Source organism: Camelus dromedarius, chromosome 11 (assembly GCF_036321535.1).
Source record: "Camelus dromedarius isolate mCamDro1 chromosome 11, mCamDro1.pat, whole genome shotgun sequence".
Taxonomy (NCBI): Eukaryota; Metazoa; Chordata; class Mammalia; order Artiodactyla; family Camelidae; genus Camelus; species Camelus dromedarius.
In genome coordinates, this window is record NC_087446.1 from 3,744,544 (window position 1) to 3,772,437 (window position 27,894).

Consider the following 27,894-nt stretch of genomic DNA (forward strand, 5'->3'; position numbering starts at 1 on the left):
CAATAATGATTTAGAATTATTTTCCATGAAATTTTATTCCCTTTTTGTATTGACTTTTCAGTATATAAATGGGTTTATATCAGACATAAGGAATTAATTAAGATTTCTGGATTACCTGTTGTGCTGCTTAGTATCATTTTGTGCTCTTTCATGGTCTAAGGTGTAAATAGACAGTGCCTTCATTTTTGTTGTCAGTAAACATCTTCTGCACATCTATATAGTGATATGCGTGGGCAGGTGTTATTGTCTGTTCTTACATGTAATTTAGTCCAGTGAGGTTAGTGGGAGGACAGACAAAGGGAAAAAACAAGTAAGTATCATGATACAGGTGAATGGAAAGTCATTTGGAAACATTAGGGGCATAGCCGAAGAGGAGCTTAGTAGTCTACATCAGAAGTGACCTTTCCTTGCTTATCTATAACCGCCCAAGGCATTACATAGCCTGTAATGAAATGAATATGAAAAGGAATATATGTGTATATATATGCATATAACTGAATCACTGTGCTGTATACCAGAAATTAATGCACCATAACTGACAATACTTCAATTAAAATAAGTAAATAAATAAATAACAGAAAAAGAGACCAACTTTATAGTGTTCTGCCTTAGAGTAAGGCAGACCTGGCTTCCAGCCAGTCTTATTCTGTCACTGATTTGTGTTGCTATAATTAAATCATTTCACTTCTCTGAGCTTTGATTTCTTTATTTATGCAACGAGGATAGGTATGTCTACCTCATAGTGATGGCAGGTTGAATAAGATGACAGTGAATGTGGTAATACACTGAGCACCTTTCCCTCTTAAGTCTCGTGATCTTTTCTAAAGACTGAGAATTGGGCTGTAAAAATATTGTGACAATTCAACGATAACAATAGTTTACCATATATTATGTAGTCTGTGGGCCATCCTAAAAATGTGACCACAATTTCTAACAAGAATCACAATGGGGAAAGGTTCTAGGCTTTTTTGGGGGGAGAAATGTTCTAAATTATATATATATTTGGAATTTAGGGGAGAAAAAGTTTATTGATTACTTTGCTAGACACTTTTCATTTATTAGCTCATTTACATCTCACAATAATACCATAGAGTTAGGTTTTTGCTGTAGGGTACAAATGAAGAAACTGAGGGCTAGGAAGTACGTCTCTAGAAATGGGTCTGACATCTTCCAGGGATAACAACAATATAATTATAATGTAGTGTTTGTTTGTACATACCATGTATATGCCATGTTTACATCACTGCCATAAACCCAATGTATTTAATCCTCAAACCACTGTGAGGAAGATACTATTATTTTGTTCTCATCCTGGTTTTTTCTTTTCTAAATTTTCTGCCTTGATGTCTACATTTCTCATAACTTTATGTATTTAATTTTTAGTTAGGTTTTATTGAAAAAGTAATATATGCATATGGTAAATTTGCAAAGGAATATGAAGAGAAGACTTCTAGCCACTCCACACTCCCACTTAGAGAGTCCACACCCATAGCTGTTAACACTTTCTTATGCATCCTTCAGAACTATCCCATATATGTAATATATGAGCATATGTGTCTATACATATCTAGGGTGAACTATTGATGTTCCTGATTTATATATAATTAAATTTGGCTGGAGTTTATTGGCCTCAAATCTTCAAATTTGTTCCAGACATCTTTGATGCCTAGAGGGTTGTGTAACGTCACTGTGATGGGTCAGTTAATCTTTAAGAATAACCTTGTAGGTCATTGGGCATCAATCCATGGGGTCTGTTCCCAGAGGCCTTCATTCCCTTCCATTGGGGAAAGAGGCAGGTGGTTGGCTGTGCTCCACAACCTCTCTGAGATTAAGGTCCTTTCTTTTGATACCCCATGGTTTATTTACTTCAGTGTAGTAAAAATTAGAGTTTTTAAAAAAGGTCTCAAACATATACTAAATATGTAGCACATATTCTGAATTGAAAGAAAAATGCATTTGGCTATGAAATGTATACAAAGAAGAAAGGCTTTAGTACCTTTTATATCAATCAGACTATTAAATGCTGTTCCAAATAGCCTTAGTTCAGTAAGAATTGATATTCATATCGTAATTCTGAACCACTGAAAGATTTGGGAACCATCAATATTGAATTCTTTTCAGCTCAATTTAGGGTATTGTTTCCATTCTAATTATTTGACTGCTAATTTTCTGTTACCTGAGATTTTAGATAAATCAGAATAGTGCATTCCTCTATCATACCAGAAAGTAGACTGTTCTGTATATTAAAAGATATGTTTTCAGTAAATTTACCCTTTCTAATCTGTGGAAACATTTGTTAATTGAGAAAACCATTTCCTTTGGAGGTGATGAAAAATTGACAACATTTATCTTTACACATCTCTGGAAAGTCTTATTTGTACTTTGTTTTCTCCCTTATATGCTCAATCCTAAGTTTTTTAAAATTTAGTGTGAGAATTAAACTAGGTTCTCTTTAATTCATCCATTTCCCCCTGTTTTTCTGTGTGATTATTTTCGACAACATTGACACTGAGAAATATTGCATGATTTTTGGTGAGTACACCGTAATATAGCACAATATCGCAGTAGACTCCATCTTAATTGCTTGATAAATTATGGTTTAAAATGCCAGGTTAGTTACATGCAAGGTTGATAATATCTAACATTATGTACTCTTCTGCATTTGAATATATTTCTACTTAAGAAATTATAGACTGTCTGGTACTTGATACCAAACTTACATGTTTAAATTATTTAACATTTTATAGTTCATAGTTCTATAACTGTAATGATCTGGAAATAGAAAGTAATATAGCTTATTCCCTATACTAGGTGGTGGGAATTGAAGTACATCTATGTTCATCAGTGAAATTGGCCTGTAATTTTCTTTTTTGTATGGTGTCTTTGTCTGGTTTTGGTATTAGGATGATGTTGGCCTTGTAGAATTAGTTCAGAAGCATTACTTCCTCTTCAGTTTTTTGAAATAGTTTGAGAAGGATAGGGGTTAACCCTTCTTTGAATATTTGGTGGAATTCACCTGTGAGGCCATCTGGTCTTGGACTTTTGTTTGTTGGGTTTTTTTAAATTACTAATTTGATTTCATTAATGGTAATTGAGCTATTCATATTTTCTGTTTCTTCTTGATTCAGTCTTAGGAGATTGTACATTTCTAGGAATTTATACATTTCTTCTAGGCTGCCCATTTTATAGGCGTGTAATTGTTCATAGTAATTTCTTAATGATCCTTTGTATTACTATTATTACTTCTCTTCTTTTGTTTCTGGTTTTATTTATTTGGTCCTCTTTGTTTTTTTTCTTGATGAGTCTGACTAAACATTTATGAATGTAAAAAAAAATTTTCCCTTCCAGTTTTATTGAGATATAATTGACATATAGCACTGTTTAAGTTTAAGGTATACTACATACTTATTTGACTTACATCATGAAGTGATTATCACAATAGTTTGAACATCTATTCTCTCATGTAAGTACAAAATTAAAGAAATTTTGAAAAAATTTTTATGATAGAACTCTTAGGATTTCCTCTTTTAACTTTCTGTGTAACATACAGCAGTGTTAATTATATTTATCATGTTGTGCATTATATCCCTAGTATTTCTTTATCTTACGACTGGAAGTTTGTACCTTTTGACTGCATTCATCCAGTTCTCCCTCCCACCCTCCTGCCTCTCTAGCAACCATAAATCTGGTCTCTTTTTCTATGAGTTTGTTTGGTTTTGAAGTATAATTAATCTATAACACTGTGTTAGTTCCTGTTACACAATGTAGTTATTTGGTATTTCCATACGTTTCAAACTGATGGCCACAGTAAGTCTAGTTATGCTGTGTCACCTTACAAACGTATTACATAGTTGTTAGCTATATTCCCCACACTGTACATTTCATACCTGTGACTCATTTATTTTGCAACTGGAAGTTTGTACCTCTTAATCTCTCCTATTTCTTCCTCCCCTTATCTGCCTCCCCTCTGACAAACACCTGTTTGTTCTGTGTATCTCTAGCTCTGTTTATGTTTTTTATGGTTGTTCATTTGTTTTGTTTCTGTTAGATTCCATATATAATAAGTGAAATCATACAGTATTCATCTTTCTCTGTCTGCCCCATTCACTTAGCATAATACCCTTTACATCCATCTATATTGTTGCAAATGGCAAGATTCCATCCTTTTATGGCTGAGTAATATTCCATTTTGTGTGTGTGTGTGTGTGTGTGTGTGTGTGTGTGTACATATACATACACAATGGCTATTGTAAATAATGCTGCTATGAATGTAGGGGTACACTTATCTTTTCAAATTAGTGTTTTTGTTTTCTTTGCATAAATACCCAGCAGTCTTATTGCTGGATCATATGTTAGTTCTATTTTTAATTGTATGAGGAATCTCCATCCTGTTCTCCACAGTGGCTGCACTAGTTCACATTCCTACCAACAGTACATGAGGATTTCTCCACATCGTTGGCAGCACTTACTTGTTGTCTTGTTGGTGATAGCCATTCTGGCAGATGTGAGGTGATAGCTCATTATGGTTTTGATTTGCATTTCCCTGACAATTAGTGATGCTGAGCAACTTTTTGTGTGCCTGTTGGCTATCTGTATGTCTTCCTTGGAGAAATGTCTATTCAGATCCCCTGCACATTTAAAAAATTTTTTTTGATACAGAGCTGTATGAGTTCTTTGTATATTTTGGATGGTAACGCCTTATTGGATATATTATTTGCAAATATCTCCCATTCAGTAAGCGGCCTTTTCATTTTGTTGATAGTTTCCTTCTCTGTGCAAAAGCTTTTTAGTTTGATCTAGTCGCATTTGTTTATTTTTGCTTTTGTTTTCCTTGTCTGAAGAGACATATCCAAAAATTACGAAGACCAGGGTCAGAGTGTACTGCCTATGCCTATGTTTTCTTCTAGAAGTTTTACAGTTTTAGGTCTTGTATTTTAGTCTTTAATCCATTTTGAATTTATTTTTGTGCTTGATGAGAGAGTAGTCCAGTTTGATTCTTCTGCATGTAGCTGTCCAGTTTTCCCAACACCACTTGTTGAAGAGGCTGTCTTTTCCCCTTGTATATTCTTGCCTCCTTTGTCACAGATTAATTACCCACATAAGTGTGGGTTTATTTCTTGGCTCTGTATCCTGTTCCATTGATCTATGAGTGTTTTTATGCCAGTACTGCACTGTTTTGATTACTGTAGCATTGTAGTATAGTTTGAACTCAAGAACCATGGTACTGCTCAGTTCTATTCTTTCTCAAGATTGTTTTCACTATTTATGGTCTTTTGTTTTTCCATTCAAATTTTATAATTATTCTAGTTCTGTGAAAAATGCCTTTGGTATATTAATAGGGATTGCAGTGAATCTGTAGATTGCCACGGGTGGTATGGTCCATTTTAATTCCCGTGTACTTATTACATATCATTGAGTGATTGAATCTCTGTTGTCTTTTAAATACAGAAACACTGATAGAAGAAGAAATAACTTTTCAGTGTGGAAAGAGGTGAAAAAATACGTACCCATACTCAGTTTCCCACAGGAATGGTGGTTTCTATGTGGCAGGGGCTATTACTTTCCACAGATCCCAAGATTGCCAGGTGCTGGGCAGGAGTTGGTTTCTCTGGACGACTAGCATGATCAGCTGGCATCGCGAATCCAGAATGCCTGGTACCAAGGCAGTCTGATTATCCCCCATTTTGTGCCCAATAGGACATCCAGGCCCTGACCATTGTCATGTGTAATGATGTCCCTGGCCTTTTACATTTTCTCCAGTAACGCCAATTCTTCAACTAAAGCCATGTCTGAATCTTCTTCCAAGCCCTTGGCATAACAGGTGGTGGACCCTAAGAGACCCACCTGGCATGTGAAGTCATGAGTACGAGGGAGCCCACATGACCTGACATAAGCCCTGGGAGTGGCCAGAGTAAAGACGGAGGCAGGTCAATGTGGTCTTTGACGTTAGCTAATCTTGTTTTTGCCTCTTTGAATGGAATTCTTAAGTGAGATAACAGAATTTCAATATGGAAGCTCTGATTTCAAAATGTGTGAGTTCCTGAAGGAAAGGAATTACATCTTGATCATTTTTATAACTATGGCACCTAGCATAGTAGATATTTGTTCAGTGAATATGTGTGATAAATGAGTAAAATGAGAACATTATCTTCATGATATATGTTTGTCCTTTTCCACCTGAAAACTGTGCTATTTCTTCTCCTTCCTGGTGTTGTATACTGAAAAAGAATTATATTTTTTACTCTTCCACACTTCTGGTTTTAGATCACTTAGTAAGACAAATTAATCTTGCTGTAACACATAGGATGAATTAGACAGGGGGAAGGTTAAGGATAAACGAACTGGAAACCAGCACAGTCCTTGGATTTAGTGATAAAGTGAAAGGGGCAAGACTTTTTTCAAGTCCTCTCCCATAAGCCTACATTGGCCTTAGTCCTTGAGAGCGGGGACTCTGTCCTGTTCATTATTATATCTTTAGTTCTTAGCAGATGGCAGCCAGTGAATAAATATTTATTGAATGAGTTAGTTTGAGAGGTAAATAAGAACTATATATAGATATTTGAAAATGATCCCCTTGGAATTTGAAGTTAACAAAGTAAATTTGCTGGAGATCAGCTATCTAGTAAATGGTGGAGCCAGGATTTGAACACTGATTCTTGGAACCTCAACGCTCTATGCCATAGTGCCTTTTCAAAATTAACATTTGCTCTTATGGTGGGAGAGGGTATAGTTTAAGTGGTAGAGAGCATGCGTAGTAGCATACATGAGGTCTTGGGTTCAATTGCCAGTACCTCCATTAAAATAAGTGAAACCTAATTCCATCCCCCCCCAAAAAAAACCTAAAAAAAAAAAAAAGAAATCACAAGTGATAAAAAAAAAACTTGCTCTTATGAGAATTTTCACATGGTTATGTATGATATATTTCAAATTTACAGCTTTACTATTATAGTAAGCTCTAGGAATATAGTGAAAAATAATTTTATTTGTTTAGAGTTGTAATTGATTTCAGGTTTCATTTCCTATTTTAGGAAAATCTAAAACAAATAAAAGAACAAATAGAGGATCATAAAAAACGAATAGAGAAGTTGGAGGAGTATACAAAAACATGCATGTAGGTATATTAAAATTCCTTTTAGTTTTCCTATATCTCAGGGGTCTGGTATATTTGTGGTATATTTATTCATCAGATGAATGCTTCTGCTGTATCATAATATTCTCACTCCTCCATTTTTTTTTTAATTTCTTTATAGATAATTAAGAATTATACTTAACCACTAATGTTTAACTTTTGAAAATATAAATGTTTAACAGTGGTGAAACTTAAAATTCTGTTTTGGTATTGATATTTTATGATAAAAGTTACGTCATGAAAGCTAGCATGACCTAAGTATTTCTGCCACGAAGAATTTCTTTTTAATTGGCTTTTGCTTATTATTAAGCTCTTAATGATTGCTCTGGTTATAGTGATCTATCCTTTATTTTTCAGTATCCAGAAATATGTATCTTTTGAATCAATAAAGAATGATTAGAATCTCTTTTGCCCACGTTTAGTGCTAGGCTTATTTTATAGTATTTTTCGTCATTTCAAATTGATGCAGAACTATTCTGTTCCTCTGCAATGCCGGACCAGAGTATATTGTATCTTGTAATTCCTAAATTTTGGTTTTTCCTTTTTGCTATATAATGTATTATTATTATGTAGGAATTGCTTGAAAGAGAAAAAAGAGCAAGAGGAAGCCCTAGTGGATGAAATTGAAAAAACAAAATCAAGAATGTCTGAAGTTAATGAAGAGTTGAATCTTATCAGAAGTGAATTGCAAAATGCTGGAATTGATACCCATGAGGGAAGACGTCAACAAAAGAGAGCAGAGATTCTGGAACACCTTAAAAGACTTTACCCAGATTCTGTGGTAATTAGAAATGACTAGTTAATTGAAATTAAAAGGCTAAACTTTCTTATTTGGAAATGAAAATTTACCATTATTAGGAAGCAGTAGTATTTCAGAAATCTGTAAGTTTTGTGTTTTATTATTTATATTTAAAATACAATAATAAATAACTGGGGTAAAATGTCATGTCTATAGACAGATAATTATTGGAGAGAAACATTGACATGAACATATTACACAGAAAGTCCAAGTTATGGCCAGTAGTCCCAAAGGACACAAAGGGTGCCATGAAGTAGTCTGGTGCCCCGTGGACTTCTGGCCTCAAACCTCACTTTCTTCATTATTTCAGTTTTTTTAGAAATATATTTTCAGTAGACATTAATGACATACTTTTGAAAAGTATGAATTTTTACTGAAACAATAAATTTTTATTCCCTAAATACGACTGTCCATCCAGTATTACTAGTGTATTTCATTAGTCCAAATATAGCAGTTTTTAACCTGATGGTTGGACTGTTACCTTCACAGAATTATGTCCTTTAGTATTGGGTCTGGCATCTCACTCTCTTATGACCAGCACCAATATACACTGTGTGGTCCTTGTTTTATGATGGCCTGTTTTCAACATTTGACACAGTTAACCACTTCCACTGTTTGAAACACCTGTCGGTTGGCCTAATACCACATTCTGCTGGTTTTCCTCCTACCTCTCTGGCCACTCATCTTCATTTGTAATTTTACAGCATCCTTCTTGACTTTCTGACTCCTAAATGTTTGTCTTGCCTTCTAGATAATGTCGGCGGGGTAAGGCTATGTGCACCTTACTACATCATGCTATAAACCTCAGAGATGGCAACAGTCGAGGATTTTAAAAAAAAAAAGATCAAAGTATAGCATTGCTTGTTCTTCATTCTGAAGAAGGCAAACTGATAAATCAATTAATTCCTGAGAATGCTTACATAGTATCTCTTAATCTAGCAAGAAGCAAACTCATATGTATTTGTTTCTTTTTGTTTAACCAGTGTCTAGTTCAGTACCTGCATGTAGTAGGTGCCTCATATAGTATTATTCAATAAAGAAGGGAATGGATGAATTCTGTTTAATTGCTGTAGCTTTGGAAAATATCTTAGTACCCTGGTATGACTAGTCCTTCCTTATTAATCTTTTATTAAGTGAAGTATGATACACCTAAATGGATATTTCATAATGAAATTTATGTCCATTTGGATGAGACTCTGTTAAATTATGATATTTATAATTTTTATAGAATTAGTCTTTGATCTATGCTGCTTTGTTACATTAGAAAACAATGAATTATATATTCATCACTAATGTATTTGTTTTTCTCTCCTTTTTTGAAACTTGCTAAGTTTGGAAGACTACTTGACCTGTGTCATCCTATTCACAAGAAATACCAGCTAGCTGTTACTAAACTTTTTGGCCGGTACATGGTCGCCATTGTTGTAACTTCTGAAAAGGTAGCAAAAGATTGTATTCGATTTCTGAAGGAGGAAAGAGCTGAACCTGAGACGTTCCTTGCTCTAGATTACCTTGATGTAAGAAATTTATAATCCTTAACGTTTAGTAGTGATAAAATCTTGTCTTTTAAAGCATGTCTTTGTTACCTGAGATTGTGGTAGTGATTTAAAAAAATCATAGCTTGCATGCCAGTTAGTCAGGCATTCAGATGGCTGGTGTTAACGTATTGGCAGGCAAAGAGTACCATCTAGCAGGTACTATCTTTCTTGATTCATATCATCTCTTCCTAATCTAGTTTTGCCATAATTCACCTTGATGATTTTGAGGACATTGCTCCAACAGTGTGCCAGTCTGCCTACTAGGCAGCATTTTATTTTGTTCTGTAGCAAAGTATAGGACATGGCTAAGGCATATTTTCTGTCGGTGAAATGTCAACCCCGGGTCTCGACTGTAAATATGTGGTCCAGTAAATACATGTCAGCTCTTGGTGGAGCAAGCTAAATTTGGGGTCTTGAGGTATGTTTTGAAAGGCCTTAGAATATATAGAGTTTAAATTTCTGAGGCAGGAACTCTGTCATTATCACAACTGATCCTTCAGTGATTTTTTTCACTGCCTATTAAAGAAAATGTTCTACTTGGCTCAGCTTTCAAGTCCTTGAACTGCAGGCAGTGTGTATAGTGGTTAAGATCGCATGCCCTAGAGTTGAACTGACCTGAATTTGAATTTCAGCCTGCCTTTTAATTAGTTCTCACTGATTTGTTCTTAATTTTTCTGAGCTTCAATTTTTTCATCTGTGAAGTGGTGGAGTTAGTCCTTACCTTGCTGGATTATTGCCAGGAATCATTACATGTGGAGTGCCTGGCACATAGGAGGGGCTCAGCAAATGCTAGCTGGGTGCTAATGGTCCGGACTTGCCTTTGATGCTTTCACACTTCTGCTTATACTTTCTCCATACAAAAACTATTTAACCTAATTCACCTACCTGTTAAAATCCTGTTTTACTTATTTCGTGCTTAAGATTTTTTCAAGGCACACTCATTTTTAAAAAATATAATACAGAAGTGTATCAGGTGTAAAGGAAATACCCCTATCTCTTCTCAATGCCCAATTCCTTTATTGTTACTGTTTAAGATTGCTTCCATACATATAAGTTTATATAAATATATGTATATACACACACACACACATATGTATACATACACACACAGGAGTTTTGCTTTGTTTTACTGTTTTTTTTTAGTTATACATAGATGTGTTTTGATCTGTTTTTTTTTAGTTATACATAGATGTGTTTTGATCTCTTTATAGGCCCAACTTAAAAGTCATGTCAAAGAAGATCTGAAAGCTTTCCTGATCATTTAAACCTAAAATGATTTTTTGAGTTCCATATAGTTGTGCTACTCCTTTGGAAGTATATAAATGGGTATTATCTCCCACTAGATTTTATGATTTTGAGTGCATGAAGTGCTTCTCATGCATTGCTTTGTCCCAGCTACTTAGTGACAGAGTTGAATCTGGAAATTATATCTTCTGGCTTTTTATGAACTGTGTTTTTAAAAAAATATTATGCAAGCCAATTGCAGGATATTGATCTTGTCAAATGTTTATTGTATGTGAGTGCATACTATTAATCATTTGTTGTCACGCTTATGTATGTTTTTTGAAAAAGAATATAGTGAGTATTTGGTTTTTATTTTAATACACTAAGTATTTTTAAACCTTTTAGATCAAGCCAATCAATGAAAGATTAAGGGAGATTAAAGGCTGTAAAATGGTGATTGATGTCATAAAGACTCAGTTTCCTCAGCTGAAGAAAGTTATTCAGTTTGTGTGTGGAAATGGCCTTGTCTGTGAGACTGTGGAAGAAGCAAGGCATATTGCATTCGGTGGACCCGAAAGACGGAAAGTAAGAGGCTTAGATTTCACTTTTGGATAATTTAAAACAGTATTTATAAGACTAACATATTACGCACGCACAAATATTTATATGTGCTTTTATATGTTCTCTTATATAAGGAAAACTAACGTAAAACATAAGAATGCTTATGGCTTCAGTAGTTTTTACAACGTTCAGGTGAATTTTTAAAGAATTAATTTCTATAACACTTCCCAAAATCACAAATCATATTTTGGAAGTTAGATTTATTGTAGTAATAGCCTAAAGCTGTTCTTTTCTTCTGTTCTGTATACAAAAAATGTCCTTGCTGAATCTCAGCTTTTCTTTGTATTTACATATGTAGTACATGTGTTTCTGAATAGCAGGGAAGATTTTAGGTGCTTATTTTACATTCTCGGTTAATTCTGCCATAGCTTAGTGGAGATACTGTCCTTTTAACACATTTGAAGTTATAGAAATAGCATAAGTGAAATGAAGTTACTAAATGCTAATCTCTCAAAGGAATAATTTTGGTTTTTAAAATATTGTTTTACTCTCAGTTAAAATAGAGTTTGTATTTAGTTAAGCACTGTCAAATTTCTCAAGTTATCTGACATAGTTTTTTTAAACAACTGTATTTGTGATGAGTATAACACAGTGCCTAAAGGCGTAAACTATGTAGTAAGACCAGTGATGCGACTTAGTAATTAATTGTGTGACATTAGGCAAGTTTTAAAATTTCTAATTTTAGTTTTCCGATCTAAAATTGGGGAAATAATAGTACCTATTTTTTAGAGTTATAGAAGTTATAGGATTAAAATAAGTAATAACATGCAAAATAGTACTTGGCAAATAGGTCTTTAAGAGGAATAGTCATTTTTAAATTTACTAGTCAATTTACACATTTGATCTGGAATGTCCAGAATTGCAAACTAACACAAAACAGGTTATTCTTATGAAAGAGAGGAATTTCCAGTATTAAATATTCCAGTATTAAGTGTATTGACTTGTCTAATATGATTAACTTCTCATGCATTTTAGTACTTCTATCAGTGATAATCTTAATGATAATACCATCACTGTCTTAGTAATCAGTCATTGATTTTTACATACTGAATTTAAGCAGGTGAAATAAGTGAGTTACTAAGGTGTCTTCCTTATTTTGCTGCCTAATTAACATACTAAAATTGATTTTTGTATATTTGTAAAATTGATTTTGTAAAGTTGATTTTTTAAAATTTGTGTGGTCAATTTAAAGAAGTCACATGATGATAAGACTGTACTTAACCCTTCCTTTGTTCAACATATATTTATGGTTTGTATCTTGTTCATAGTAATATGCCTTACCCCTTCACGCTATATTTTGTTCTTATTGTTATTTCAGAATTTTAATCGGCTTTATTTGTCGTATTTTTATCTTAAGTATATTCCAGGGACTTTTATCTTCTTCCCGTTACTATTATTCCACTTTAAAAAATTCTCTGTTTTAGGATGCATAAAACATTTGAATAGATGTCAAATTTTCACAGAAATCATCTGATGTTTTCAATTTGTGCTCTTGGTTTTCCATGGACTTGATATTTTTCCGTTGATTTGATATGTTTTAGGATTTTCTTTATTCAAACACTGAAAATTGCATCACAAAATGATGCTTTGGTTAGTTTGTAAGCTACATACAGTATATATAAACTACATAATATAAATCACAGCAGTTTTGTTGTCAGTAGTTCGGTCGTCAAGATTTTTATGATAACTCAACTTTAAAATATTTTTAAAATTTATGTAACAAAATTGTAAAATCTAGAGTCTCTTTCAATACATGTAATTATTTCATCCATTTTTCTTGAGGAAAGAAACAATTATCTGCTTCCTTGTCCCATAGGCTGGATGGCTATTACTCTAAAACATATAAAGCAAGATCTATTTATGTTTTACCTGTTTAATATGAAGTAGCAAAAAGCAGACCCAGAAAAATGTCATTAACTAGCTGGTAATTTGTGAAAAGATCATTTTTACAAAGATTACACACATTAAACAAGAGAAAATAAAAATGTAGTAGGGTATAGTAAGTTCAAAAAATGGGTACCATCTGGAATAAAATATAGTTAGTTGAATCTAAACTTCGTACTTCATATCAGAATAGATTCTACATGGTTTAGAAATGTAAATGTAAAAAAATGAAACTGTAGAGATAATAAGAGAAACCATGGAAAAATTTTTCTTAATGTCAGAGACAGTAAGGCATTTCCAATATGACCAAAAAAAAAAAACAAACCCCAAAACTACAAAAGATGGATAAATTCATATAAACATAAAAATTTCTGCATGGCAGAAACCACCATAAGAAAAATCAAAAGATATGTCAAAGCAGGGAAAATATTTGTGACTCAATAAAAACCCAAAATTTCCTACAAACCACTAAGGAAAAGAACAAAAATAAAGTTGAAAATGGACAAAGTACATGAACAAACTTACTTTGATAAAAGGAAATACAATTACTCTTAAAAATGAAAATTCACCCTCACTTAAAGCATGAGAAATTCCCACTAAAACTACACTGAAATACTATTTTCCTCTATCAGATTGATCAACATCAAAAAGTTCGCTAACATTTTATTGGTAAAGAGGCCCCTCCATCACTGCTGTGGGGGTGAGAATTTGTACCAGCTCTGTGAAGGACAGTTCTAGCAGTTGTACTTCTTAGGAACCTCACATACACGTAAACTCACATGCATATGAAATGATATACAAATAAGATTTATTCATTGAATCATTGTTTGTAGCAGGAACAATTGGAAACAATCTGCACAAGACTAGTTGAATAAAATTATAGTGCATTCATACAATGGAACACTATGCAACCTTAAATAAGAATGATTCTCATACAGGTATGAGACATTCTCTGAGATTCAGTTTTTTAAAAAAGTTAATACATAGTCTAATGTGTAGTATGTTTCCATTTGTGTAAGAAATGGGGAAAAGAAATGTATGTGTGTATTTGTTTATGCAAAAATATTTCTGAGAGAATACATAAAAGATTGATAGCACTGATTACTTTTGGAGAGGAAAACGGTGCTGGAGCCAGGGATGCCAGGGAAATTTCTTACTCTACTCTCTTGTATATTTTGAATTTTGAACTATGTGACTATCTTACCCATTCAGAAATAAAATTATAAGTATAAAGTATATTACTTTTCATACCAATGAAACTTTAAAAATATGCATAATCTGCATAACACAGAATTATAGGAATATCCACCTTAGCAGCTTATAACCTGAAACAGTATTTTTGAAACAGTTGGAGTTGATTCAGTGGAATGATGAATTATCCCACAGAACAAAATTTTAATACCAGAGAATTCCTTATTTTTCTAACCCAGAGTTTTCTATAACTCTGGAACTTCTTTGCTACTTAAAAATTCCTCCAGCCCCTGATTTTATATGAGATCCCAACTGTGCCAGCCAAGGTATTTTTTCAGGAATGTAACCCCAGAGTAGGCATAGGATTACTGCACTGAGCAACTAATGTAAGCTGTAAGTTAAGGAATTTGCAGGCTGGAAGTAGAAATTATAGTCCTTCCAGAATAGGAATTTGTAAATCAAGTGAAACTAGGTTATTTGAGACTAAATTTAGTTTTAGAAGAAATAAATTATTTTAATAAACCTAGAAACTATCACCAAAAAAACTCCTATAATTCTATAAATTGTTGCCCACTGTGTTTTTAGAATTGAAGGAGGTGTATAACATGGTTAAGAACATGGACATAGATGTTTGACCAACTTGGACTTTAGTCCCTATGTATGGCCTTAGGCAAGTTTCTTAATATCTAAGTCCCAGTCTGTAAAGTGGAAATACTTACCTCACAGTGTTGCAAACATAGAATCAGATAGCCTATATGCAGTGTCAGGCAAGTATGTGCAGTGGTAAATGTGGCAGTGACAGCAGAAGCAGTCAGCCAGGCAGCAGAGTAAAAAGAATCTCGAAAGATTATTGTAGCCCTACTGAAAGACGAGGGGTTGACTTGCCAGAGTATCATGGCTGGGAAGAGAGAGCTGGCATTAGAATTCCATATATATTATGACAGATTCTTACCTCAAAGTTCTTGATACACTTCTCTCCAAGCCAACCCCATGGACTTTTTTCTTTTGTGTTATGTTTGTCTTTTACACATCAGAAATACAAGTTAGTAAATGTTCAGATTTGAAAATAGAACTCAAAAAGGAAAATAAAAACCATCCCTGTCTTGCCCCCTAGAATAGTTGTCAGATAAAACATTTGTACATATATTACAAAGTTACTTGTTTTTTATGTGAAATTCAAATTTAATTGGACAACCTATATTTCTGTTTGCTAAATCTAGCAACCATACCCTAGAAAGATCTAGTGAGTATTATGGTGTATATACCATATGTTTGATAATCAACTATATCACTCTTAGCCTTTGTAACTATTCGTATATGTATATTTGAGTCTTTACTATGAAATCAAATACATATTAACTTTTCTTCACTTTTTAAAATACAGTATCACTTCTGTGTTTTAATTTTAATCTAGAATTTATTTTGATGTTTGTCATTAGATGCAGGTATTAGCTTTTTCCTCCTAAATGGTTAATTACTTGTCAAAACATCATATATTGAATAATTTTTCTTTTTCCTATTTATCTGATTGAATTCAGTGATTTCTCATAATAGTCTAAATTACTTATACTTTGTTCTTTGTTCACCTTCTATAATTTGTTATCTCTATTTTTTGTAGCTCTTATTTTATATTTACATTCATTATAATAATCTATTATAATTATAAAAGAATCTAATTTCTTTTAAGAAATAGCTAAGATAGACATTGTAAATAAATATGAAAACTTTTTAGCCCACAGGCACTGTAATATCAGCATATCTAAAACTAAATTCATTTTCTTCTTTCTAAATCTTGATCTTTGTTCTGTATTCCGTAACTCAATTCTTGGTACCACTGTTCTAGCCAAATGAAATTCTAGTTTTCCTCAAGGATTTCCTTGTAACCTTTCTAGTTCCCAAGCTTTCCTGATTATATTTCCTAAGTATTTTTCAAATATTTTTCCTTTTCTTTACCCTAGGCGTTATTGGCTTATTTCATACCATCACCTCTGGCTTCGCTTAGACCAACCCATTTTCCAGATGGGTTGCCAAAGTGGTCTATTTAAAGTTCACATCTACCCACTTCTCTCTCCTGTTTGCTCCAACCATTCAGAGCTAACCCCCCGCCTCCCCCCACCACAGGCCCCATCAGTCCTCTGTTGCATTTGATTCTCATTCTTCCTGTGATGACATACAAAGAGCTCCACAATCTGCCCCGTCTACCAGCCTTGCTCCCTCCCTTCCTTCCTTCTTTCTTGTAATACACAATAGCTAGAGCTCTAGGAGTTATCTTGGACTACAGAATGACTTTGAAGATTGTATAAGAGACAGTGACACACACATCACTAGTGACACAGTGTAGATGTAAAGTAAGCTTTATTGAGAACAGCTTAAAAGCAGAGAAGCAGTGGAGCCTGCTTGGTTCCGCAGCTTTCCTTCCAGAGGTGTGATTTGGCCAGGCAGAGACAGCATGAGCTAAAAGCACTCCAGGACTGGGAAGCTTCCTCCATGCCGCTTTACGTTTTTATGGGGAGGTCGGAGGAGTAAACTGAGCTCGTAACAGTCGGCCTCCCAGTGAGGGAAACTGCCTTCCAGACCAGGGCTTGCCTGCAGGAGTTCAGTTTTCCTGCCATTGCTGCAGGTATCCGGTAGATATCTAGGGTTCTTCCAAAGTTCAGACCTGATGAGAAGACTCATTGCTAAGCCCTCAGTTGAGAGGGAGGGGAGCCCCCAAGGCCTTCCAGAAAGTACAAGGCCTGTCTCCCGTGAGGAGTAATCCCAGTGCTGGGATGGCAGAGCGGTGCGGTCGGAGGGGTCTGGTTTTTTGTTTTCTATGCGACCTCCATACAGACTCTAATCACAAGAGAGAGATACATTTTCTGTTAAATATAATTAATCTAATTCTAACTAGTACCTCTAATAAGAACACTGAAAGCTGTCATCTCCTCAGGAAGTCTTTTGTGGACCTCCTGGGCTGGGTTGGAACACCCCAGCTTTATGCTTCCAGATTATTCTGAGTGTGTTTCTGTTGTCTCATCACCTTACGCTGTAATGGTATGTTAATATGTTGCTTTTCACTATTAGCATGACTCCCTAAGGATCAGTACCATATTTCTGCGCCTTTGGTCACTCCAGTCCCCAGTATAGAATGTCTCAAACACAGGGAATGTTTGTCTGAAAGTAGAGATGAATGAGACTCCTGTTTGTTGGCTTTCTTTTTATTAGCTCGTTACATGGTCATAGTCCTCCTCAGTCAGTCTCCTCTGTTTTGACCACTTAATTACAGACATTTGTAAAACATGAAGTATTTTCATTTATTCCATAAAGCATATATGGTTACTCACAGGACTATAAACTTCAAGCTGTTTTATATTTTTGATTCCATTTAAATTTTTTTATTGGTCCCAGTTTCATATTCATTTTAGAACATAATAGTTTTGGTATCCTAAAGTTACTAAGGTTGTTTTCATAATATATCATTGACATGTGATGTCAGATTCTTCAAAATACAGTATTACGTGATGCAAACTGTGTGATATTAAATACAGATATTATTGGGTTTTGCTTCTCAATATTGAATATGTTTGAAACTAATACACAGTTTTATTTTGAACCTTTTTAATTGCTGCTAATTTGTTGCCTGGAATTGCTTTGGGCCTTAGCAAAACAGGATTTTGCATTTGAATTTGTTGGTTGGCTAGTATCCCTCATAAGCTAATTATTTTATTAGTAGAGTTCAGTAAGTGGTTTTTCTCACCTATAAATTCTCAGCTGTAAAAATTGCCATATTATATTCTGGTTTTATCTTCCTTATGTGCATTTTTCCAAGATAAAATATTTTTTAATTTTACAGACAGTAGCTCTTGATGGAACATTATTTTTAAAATCTGGGGTGATCTCTGGAGGGTCAAGTGACTTAAAATACAAGGCTAGATGCTGGGATGAGAAAGAGTTAAAGAATTTAAGAGACAGAAGAACCCAGCTAATCCAAGAATTAAAGGTAAATCCATGTTGTAAAAATTGTAGAATACTAAATAGATTAATTGTGTTCTTAAGCTAATTTCTTGGATAATAAAAGTACCATGCCTATAGTTTCAAAAAAATTCAAATTATTCAGAATGGAATAAAGTAAATGAAAATCTTTCCCTTACCCATGCTTACATCTCAGTGGTACTTGCTAAACAGTTTGATGCATAGCCTTCAGAAATTTTCTCTCTACATACAAATACCTATGTATTACTTTTCTGATTAGTTTCATTAGACTTTTGCTGTGGATAGTGTTTCCAATAAGCCTTGTCATTTAATATCATAACATGGACTTGTTTTCATTTTAACATATAAGAAACCACTTTATTTTTAATGAACCCTGCCCAGTATTTCATTATATAGCTTTTGTTTATTTAACCAGTTTCTAATGATGGACATTCTGTTTTTTGCCGTTATAAACAATGCAGCGTTGCACATTCTTTAGACAGGGAGAATGACACAGTGGCTAAGAGTGTAAATCTTATAGCCACACTGCCTGCATTTGAATCCTGACTTTGCCAGCAGTATGAACTTGGGCAAGTTACCCAACCCCTTTGTACCTTAGTTTCCCATCTGTAAAATGGGGATAATAAAGGAATTTCCTTTTAGAGCTATTTTAAAGATTAAATCAGATATTCCAGATAAAATACTTAAAACAATGCCTGCCAAAAATGTAAGCACTATAGAAATGTTTGTTGTTACCGTATCTTTACATGTACCTCTATGATGATTTATGCGTGGAATTTCTAGATCTAAGCATATGTGTATTTAAAATGTTGATATTGCTAAATTCCCATCAAAAGGAAATCTGTAGTAGAATGTGTATGTCTCTAGATTGCAGCACTAAATATTAGCAAATATTTTAATCTTTGCCAGTCTGGTTTAAAAAAAGTAATCCAATTGTTTGAATATGCATTTCTTAAATTATTACTGAGGTTGAGCATTTACTCATGTCTTCATTGGTTCTTTGTAACTTTTTCTTCTGTGAACTTCTTATTTATTTCCTGTGCACATTTTTCTTTTAGATTTTAGGTTGTTATTTTATTAACTACTTCAAGAATTATTTGTACATAAGTAAATAAGTGCTTAGTCATATATGTTGTAAGTATATTCTCTACTGGACTTTTTGTTGGCTATATTGAAGTATAATTTGTATACAGTAATAGTCAACAATTTTAAATGTATAATTCAATAAGTTTGGTAAATGTATGTAGTCATGTAACCACCACCAAAATCGTGATATAGAACATTTCCATAACCCCCCCAAATTCCTTTGTGCCCCTTTGTAGTCAGTCCCCTCCCCTGGACCTTCTGGACCCTTGCAGCCCAATTGACTTTCTATCATTATAGCTTTTTCTCATTTAGAATTTCACATAAGTGGAATCATACAGCAAGTAGTCTTTAGTGTTACGCTTTCTTCATTTAGCTTGATGCTTTTGGAATTCATGTTGTTGTGTGCATCAAAAGTTCATTCCTTTTTACTGCTCAGTATCTATTTGACATTTGACTTCATTTTGACAGTATGTGTTTTTAAACTTTTCTTTATATAGCCAAATGTATTAATCTTTTATAACTTCTGGATTTTAATGCCATGTTCAGAAAGACTTTATTCTTCCTTAAAATGACAAAAGAAATTCAATAATGCTTCCTTCCAAAGTATTATTTGTTGACTATTGTAATCCCCCACACTTTCTTGAAATGTCAACTTTAACAGATACTAAATCAGTAGAATGCTTTTAGATTATTTATTTATTTTTCCTATTTAGCTTTCTTCTTTTTTGTATACAAATGACCAGTTTTTGATTCAAGGAGATATTCTGGCAAGGTTACTCAACTAATTTTAATCTTTTTCTGTAAGCATAAGACTGCATATTATGTTTTGATCTAAGGTGTATAAATATTCAGCTTTTAAAGGTTTTACAAATTTAGCCCTAGGCACAGAGAAAGTTGTAGGAAGGTAACAACTTGAAATGAATTAGTATCCTATTTATACAAATCTCCTACCTGTGTGTCTCACCTGAACCTAGTGGAGAGCTGGGTGTGAATGATGCCTTGGATTCTGGGGGAGGCCACCAGGAAAAGCTGATGCAGAACTTCTGTTGTGATCTTTGAAGAGTACTGGGGGAAGAATCAGGACATAGGGGAACCCTAGGGAGAGGTTAAATATATGTCCCATGTGACTTTGCTTAGTCTTCTTGAATCCCATGAAGCTAAACGTTAGTAGGTTGTGGCCTCCCTGTTCCTGAGTTTGGGAGAGGCCAGGGAGACCAGAGATATCTTTCCCTGTACCTCAGATTTGGGCACTGACAGTCTTCTGTTGTTAATTGCTGGCCTCTGGGTGTAGAGCATATTTGTAGGGCAGCTGCCATTTAGGGTACGTTAATACCCAGACCTGATCCTCAGGAGGCAAAGAAATACATAAATGCATTTGAGTTGTTCTGGGAGCCAGTCAGCCCTTGAACAAAAACAGTAAAGGAGCATTAAGGAGATGCAGTATAGTGTTGGCCCTTCCCATATCACCCCCCAACACACACACACACAAGACTTTCTGGCATGAAAAAACATTTCTAAACTATAGAATGCAATAGATAGATTGAAGGATAGGGTTGCCATATTGAGACCCAAACTGATAACCTGGAAGATCAAATGGAATTGCATCTCAGTGAGGGGGGAAAATTACAAAGATAAAGATATCATGAAAATAATAGAGACTTGGTAGACAGACTCAGGAGAGTTGGTGTGAGAATAATAAAAGTTTCAGAAGGAGGAAAAGAAACACAGAAGAGAGGAAATAATTAAACAAAACAGAAGAAAATGTCTAACCTGAGGATCCTTAATTTGCCAATTGAAAGGACACACACAGTTCCCTTGTAGGCTTAATGAGAAAAGTCACACAGTAACACAGATCTAGGTGTGATTCCTGAACTTCTAGGATTCCCCTCCTTTAAAAAATACCCCTTATCAACCTTGTATCAACTACAGAACTAGGTAAGACTGGAATAAGGGCTGCAGACAACTGAGGGAAAGTACTGTATTACATCATTCACCTCTTAGGGATCTGCAGATAAGCAAATTCAGAGAGAATGTCATCCACATACTCCACGTGACAAAAATACTAGAGAAGGTACTCTGAGCAACACATGGATTAGATCAGACCTAATAATAATAAGTGAATAGTGCTAAACTAACTCAGCAAAACTTAGGACCTGGAGATGAAGAAAGAAGTAAATATATTCCAAAGGTCTCATCTCTAAGGAGAAGAGGAAGAATATTCTAAAAATTGTATGTTGGTGAGTGGGGAGACATGGAGTGTTTAAAAGTACACTAAATTAGCACAGGAACAAATAGCAAAAATAATGCATGAATCGAATGAAAGATAAAAAGAAGAAATAAAATTTTTGTTTATCAGTCATTACAGTAAACATGAGTGGATTTAAGTGTCTCATTAAAAGACCAAGACCGTCATAGGTTAAAAAGCAAAATTCAGCTAAATGGCATTTATAAGAAATTGTCTTAAAATTGAATATTGAAAATTATAGAACGAGCACTTGGCAAATGCAAACGAAAAAGAACAAGTGACTATACCAGACAATGTGAACTTTGAGGTTAAAAATCCTCACTTATAGTAAGCTTTCAATAAATATTTACTGAACAAATTGAATAAAGAAGGATATTATGTATTAAAAAACAAGATCTCCATTTTTAGCCCTCTTTGAAGCACATAACACCTAAATATTTAAAGCAAGAAAACTTAATAAAAATGAAACTAGAGTGAAACATTTCACTATATGTACTTCTTAAAAAATTGGGCAAATCTAGTAGACAGAAACAATGTAGAGGAATTTGTAATATAATCAATAAGATTAAATGCAGATTCTGTTTCTACCACTTCATAGCAGTGTGACTGAATAACTTACATAAATGCTTTTATACTTTAATTTTATTATCAATAGAATGGGAATAATAATAATACCTATTTCATAGCATTGTTAAGAGAATTAAGTTAATGTCTACTTTATAAAACAATGATAAATGCTCAATAAATGGGAGATTATTTAAAATATCCATAAAACACTTATTGAAAACTGATCAAATGCTTATCCACAGTGGAAACCTCAGTAGTTTTTTTAAAGCAGAGATTTTTATAGGTCACCTTGATCATAATTTAATGAAATATAAATAGTGACAAAAAAACCTGTCTACTTAGAAATTAAGAAATGTACTTGTAGATAGTTTTGGGATCAAAGATGTAATCAAGGAAAATTACAAGATGTCTCAAAAGTAATGAATAGAAAGTCTTTGAGACACAGTGAGCTACATCAAGAGGAAAATATCTTCATTATTAAAGAAGAGAGATGAACTAGAATGGAATTTATTACTTTAAGAAATTAGAACAACCACAAAATAAACAAGTAAAACTATAACAGAATTTTTTTTAAGCTGCAGTTAATCAAATAGAAAACTCCAAATAGAAAAGGGAAAAATGAATCTAAAAGCTGGTTCTTTTGAAAGACTAATAAAATAAACTCTTTACAACTCTAATGAAGGAGAGAAAAGCTAGAAGCAAACATACACATCAGGAATGAGAAAATTAAAATAATTTTGAGAAAATCTTAACAGGCACGTAACTATATTGAAATGAAGCAGAGGCAGGCAGCGGTGTAGTTGGCTGGCCCAGTCCCCACCCACAGCCTCTTCCTTCCTTGCCTGTTTCTATTAAAGAATCATAGAAATCTAGAACAACTTGATTTCCCAAGTTCCCTTGTAGCTAGCGGTGGCCATGTGACAGTTTTAGAGGTATAGGTAGAAATGTTGGTATTATAATTTGCGTTTTTTTCTTCCTGAGTGGAATACAGTCAGGAGGGCTGGAGACAGAGCAGTAGTTTTGTACAAAGAGACAGGAAGCTTGAGTATAAAAACCATCGTGTTAAGAAGCTGAAAGGTGCCATTGTTGAGGAACTGCATCACCCTAGACTGCTCTTGTGTGAGAAAAATAAACACATTTTTTTAAGCCACTGTTAGTTGAATGATTTCCCATTGAAAACAACTATAGTAATGTAAAATAGTGCAGCAACTGTGGAAAACAGTGTGGTGGCTACTCAAGAAATTAAACAGAATTATCATATGATCCAGCAATTCTACTTCTGGGTATATACCCCAAGGAATTGAAAGCAGGATCTGCAAGAATACTCATAGCAGCATTATTAACAATAGCCAAAAAGTAGAAGCCACCCAAGTATTCATTAGTGGATGAATGGATAAACAGAATTTTGTCTATACATACAATGGAATATTATTTAGCCTTAAAAAGGGAGGAAGTTCTAACACACGGACAAAAATGGATGAACCTTGAAGCTATTACGCTCCATGAAATAAGACAGTCACTGAAGACATACTGTATATTCTACTTATGTGAGGTCCCAAGAGTATTCAAATTCATAGAGACAGAAGAGAAGGATGGTTGCCAGGCTCTGGGGGAATCAGAGAATGGGGAGTTATTTCATGGGTATAGTTTCAGTTTTGGAAGAGGGAAAGAGTTCTGGAAGTTGGTTGCACAACAGTGTGAATGTACTTAACACTATTGAACTGTACCCTTAAATTGTAAAGGTGGTAAATTTTACTTTATGTGTATTTTGTCACAGTTAAAAAAGAAAAAGACGAACCAGATGGGTTTACAGTTCATTTCTAATATAATTCTAGTGTTGGGATAGCCATTCTAGATCATAGAAAAAGTAGAAACCTTCTTAGTTTATTTTATAAAGGTAGTATAACTTTAATATCAAATATTATAAAAATACTACAAATATAAAACTAAGTACTGACTTCCTTTGTGAGCATAAATGTGTAATTTCTAAATTAAGTATCAGTATAGAGAATTCAGCAGTGTAGCAAAAAAAAAAAAAATACGTCTGCTGAGTAGGATTTGTTCCAAGAATATATGGGTGTTTCAGTATTAAGTGATCAGTCAACATAGCCCATGACATTAACAAATTACAGGCAGGAGACAATAGCATGATCATATGTAGAAAGGCATTTGAGAAAGTTCAGCTGCTGGTTCTAAAGTTCTGAGTAAAAGAGTAATTGGTGGAAATTACTTAAGTAAAATAAAATATAGCTGTTACCCAAAACTGACTGAAATAACTGCTTAAATGGTGAAGCATTAAAATTTAACTATTTTAATTAAAATCAGGAAGTAGGACAGATACCCGCTGTTGCCGATATTTAACATGGTCTTGGAAGTTGTATTGAATACAGTAGGCACAAAACGAGATAATTTGTATATGTTTTCAAAAAGAAAAAGTAGCTTTAGGCTGATAAGACTGTAGTTTAAAAACTACTAGATTTAATAAGATAATGAGAAGGATACATCAATAAAACTCTAGTTTTTCTCTACTATCAAAAAGCATCTAAAAAGGGAAAGTATAGGGATAAGTATAAAGGCACAGTAATTATTTCTGAATGATAAAACAACAACTGAAAGAAAAGACATGATATTCTTGGGTTAGAAGTCCTCCAATTAATGTAACTGAATGCAAATTTAATTAAAATACTACCAAGGATTTAAAAAAAAATGATCCTCTAATTCCTACAAGTGAAGAGTTTCCTGAGACTAGTAAAAACAAAACAAAAAAAAAGTGATAAAGAGAGTGAGTTAGAACTTCTCTAGCCAGCATATAGAATACTATGAAAAGCCACTGTAACCAAGCTGATGTAGTATTGGCATTAATCTATGAAAAAGAATAGGAATTTCAGAAATAGGCCCAGTATATTTGACAATATACAACTAATACGTTGTTTTAGTTTGGTGGGAAAAGGATAGATTATTTAGTAAATGGTATTAGCACATCTAGGGAGAAGTAACTCTGTGCCCCATATAATTGCATACAAATAAATTCCAGGTGGGTTAAATTTTGAAATAAAAAAATTTTTAAATGAGGATAAAAGCCATTGTATAATTTTTTTAAAAAAGGTTTAAAATGAAAACTGTAGATCCTGTACTACCAAAGAACTCTATACACTGACATGAAAAAGACATGATAGAAACATCTGGGCAAAGGGTAGGATTAGCCTAGTTCACTGAATGAAGAAATCCATATGGCTAGTAAACAAAAAAAAGTGTCAATATAGAATATAAAACTTAGGGGAACACAAATTAAGATTATTTCATATCTATAAGTAAGATGGGAAAAATATGTATGCTGGTGGAGTTGTACAGAAACACACAGTCATTTATAGAAACGTGAATTGTTTTAGCCTTTGGGAAAGCAGTTGGTACCAACTAGCATAATAAAAAACATGAATACCTTTGATCTATTGATCTCACCTTGGAGCATCTATGGCATGGGAATAAAAACACAAATACTTAAGGGTATACAAACAAGTACGTTATTACGATTACTGTAGAGGCAAAAGCCTGGAAGGAAGCACAGTGAATGCCCATCATTGAGAGAAGAGTTGAATAATTTTGGTATAGTCACACTGTGGAATAATATGCAATCACTAAAAGAATGAATTTAGGGTTTTATCAGTTGACTTTTGTGAGTAACTGAATGAGAAAAGCAGGAGACAGAAAAGCATGTTTAACATGATTCTAAATTTGCAAAACAAGACTGAAAAACAACATATATGGGCGAATATGTGTACATATGTTTTCATATAAGGACTTGGAGTAAAAATACAGAACGTGTACTAGGGAGTTAATTTGGTTGAGTCATAGGGTAGGTGAAGGGAGAAGGAAATGGACGAGGCAAGACGAGGATATGTGCAGAGCAAGGCAACACGTATCATGTGGTCTCCTCTATGCCACGTGTGTGCCTTGGGTGGAACAGGCACTCCCCACTCCTCATTTTCTTGCCTGGTTCCTGTTAGGGAGTTAATTTTTTGAGGATGCTGCATGGCGTCTTAGTTACCCCAGATGGCTTCTGTACTTAATTGCCCAATGTTTTTTCAGAAGAAGGGAAGATGGAGTGTGGGTGTGGTTATATGTAAAAATCAGTGAGCTAGAATGTATGAAGGCACTCTGAAAAGTGAAGGTTTTTCCATTATAAAGTGTTATCATATTTCCCTTCCTTTTTAGAATTTAATGAAGGCACTTCGCAAGGAAGCCGACTTGAAACAATTACGGACTCTAGTACAAGGGACTCAGACGCGACTCAAGTATTCTCAGAGCGAACTGGAAATAATCAAAAAGAAGCGCCTGGCCGCTTTCTTCCGGGTAACACAGGCTTGCGTAAAATCTGATGGAGATTGGAACTGGGACGTAGAATTTCAGGGATTACCTGTATATAGCACCGTGTGATTTTTACACTTTTTCCCGTGATTGAGGTGATATTACAGTCCTTTAGGTTACTTTATTTTCCTGGTTGTTAATGTTGTTATCCAGTTGTACCTGCCCCGTTTACCTTATCTCATGGATTCCCTTTTTATTCTGAAAGATAACTGTCATGTGTTTGGCTTCACGATATAAAGCCAAAATAGCTGTACTAAAAAGACTTTTTTTTTCTCTTTTGTAATCAGGAACAATCTCAGCTACAAAGTGAACTGCTGAATATAGAGTCTCAATGTACTATGTTGAGTGAAGGAATCAAAGAACGGCAAAAAAGAATTGAAGAATTTCAAGGAAAGATAGATAAGGTTTTGAATGATACATTTATTACTAAATGGCATGTAGAATATAGTTCTAGACCAGACACCAGATTAAGGACTTCTTCAAAATGTGCTAAAGCAAAGTCTGTTAAGTGCTAAGTTTGTTTATATATATATATATATATATATATATATATATATATTTATTGAAGCATAGTCAGTTTACAGTGTTCTGTCAAGTTCTGGTGTACAGCACATTGCTGATAAGTGCTAAGTTTTATTGGTTTGCCAAATTCATTTCCTTGTGTTTCTTGAGAACTGCTATTGCCCATCTCGAGAGACAGTGACTAGGGCATAGTTCACTCTCTTCTGCTCTCCAGCCTCTCCTCGTCCATTGTACAAATTTCAGCCGCTTTCTTTCTCTCACTGCCCTTAACACCGGGAAGGAAAGAACTTTGCCATTTGTGTCATCTTTTAAGGTTGTGTGTTCACTCAGTGATTTTTTTTCTTGAACATTTATTACATGCTGGGCACAGCTGCTTGGATCTGGGGCAACAGATTTGATCTTCTAGCCTCTGCTTATTAAGTGACAGGAATTTTGTGGTTTAATTCATTCCACTGTTATTTATCTCTAATCCTTAAAAAGTTGTTTGTCACACCATCACTCAGTAACTTCCACCCATTCCTGTTAGTTCTGCCTTTTACCATATAATTTGAAACCATGCTTATGTTGCTCCTTAATTGTCTCTTTTCCAGATTAAACACCCCTAATTCCTTATTTATTTACATTTACCATGGATTTAAGACCAGTTCTAGTAACCAGCTGCTGGATACACTATTGTTTGTCAATGCCTAGAAGAAAAAATAATGTAAAAATATTGTATGACCAGTACAGAGTACCATGGGACTCTAAACAC

The 27,894-nt window shown here is 34.1% G+C and overlaps 1 protein-coding gene across 2 annotated transcripts in view; it reads left to right on the plus strand.

Moving 5' to 3' along the window:
- The window catches only part of SMC1B (structural maintenance of chromosomes 1B), a 71,445-nt gene that overhangs the window by 18,951 nt on the left and 24,600 nt on the right, over nucleotides 1-27,894 (plus strand). For both annotated transcript variants that reach the window (XM_010983429.3, XM_064491372.1), the window contains exons 8-14: nucleotides 7,029-7,111; nucleotides 7,703-7,910; nucleotides 9,260-9,445; nucleotides 11,096-11,275; nucleotides 18,219-18,365; nucleotides 26,469-26,606; nucleotides 26,909-27,025. In XM_010983429.3, the coding sequence (XP_010981731.1) occupies nucleotides 7,029-7,111; nucleotides 7,703-7,910; nucleotides 9,260-9,445; nucleotides 11,096-11,275; nucleotides 18,219-18,365; nucleotides 26,469-26,606; nucleotides 26,909-27,025 (1,059 nt within the window). The remainder of the gene's footprint in view (nucleotides 1-7,028; nucleotides 7,112-7,702; nucleotides 7,911-9,259; nucleotides 9,446-11,095; nucleotides 11,276-18,218; nucleotides 18,366-26,468; nucleotides 26,607-26,908; nucleotides 27,026-27,894) is intronic.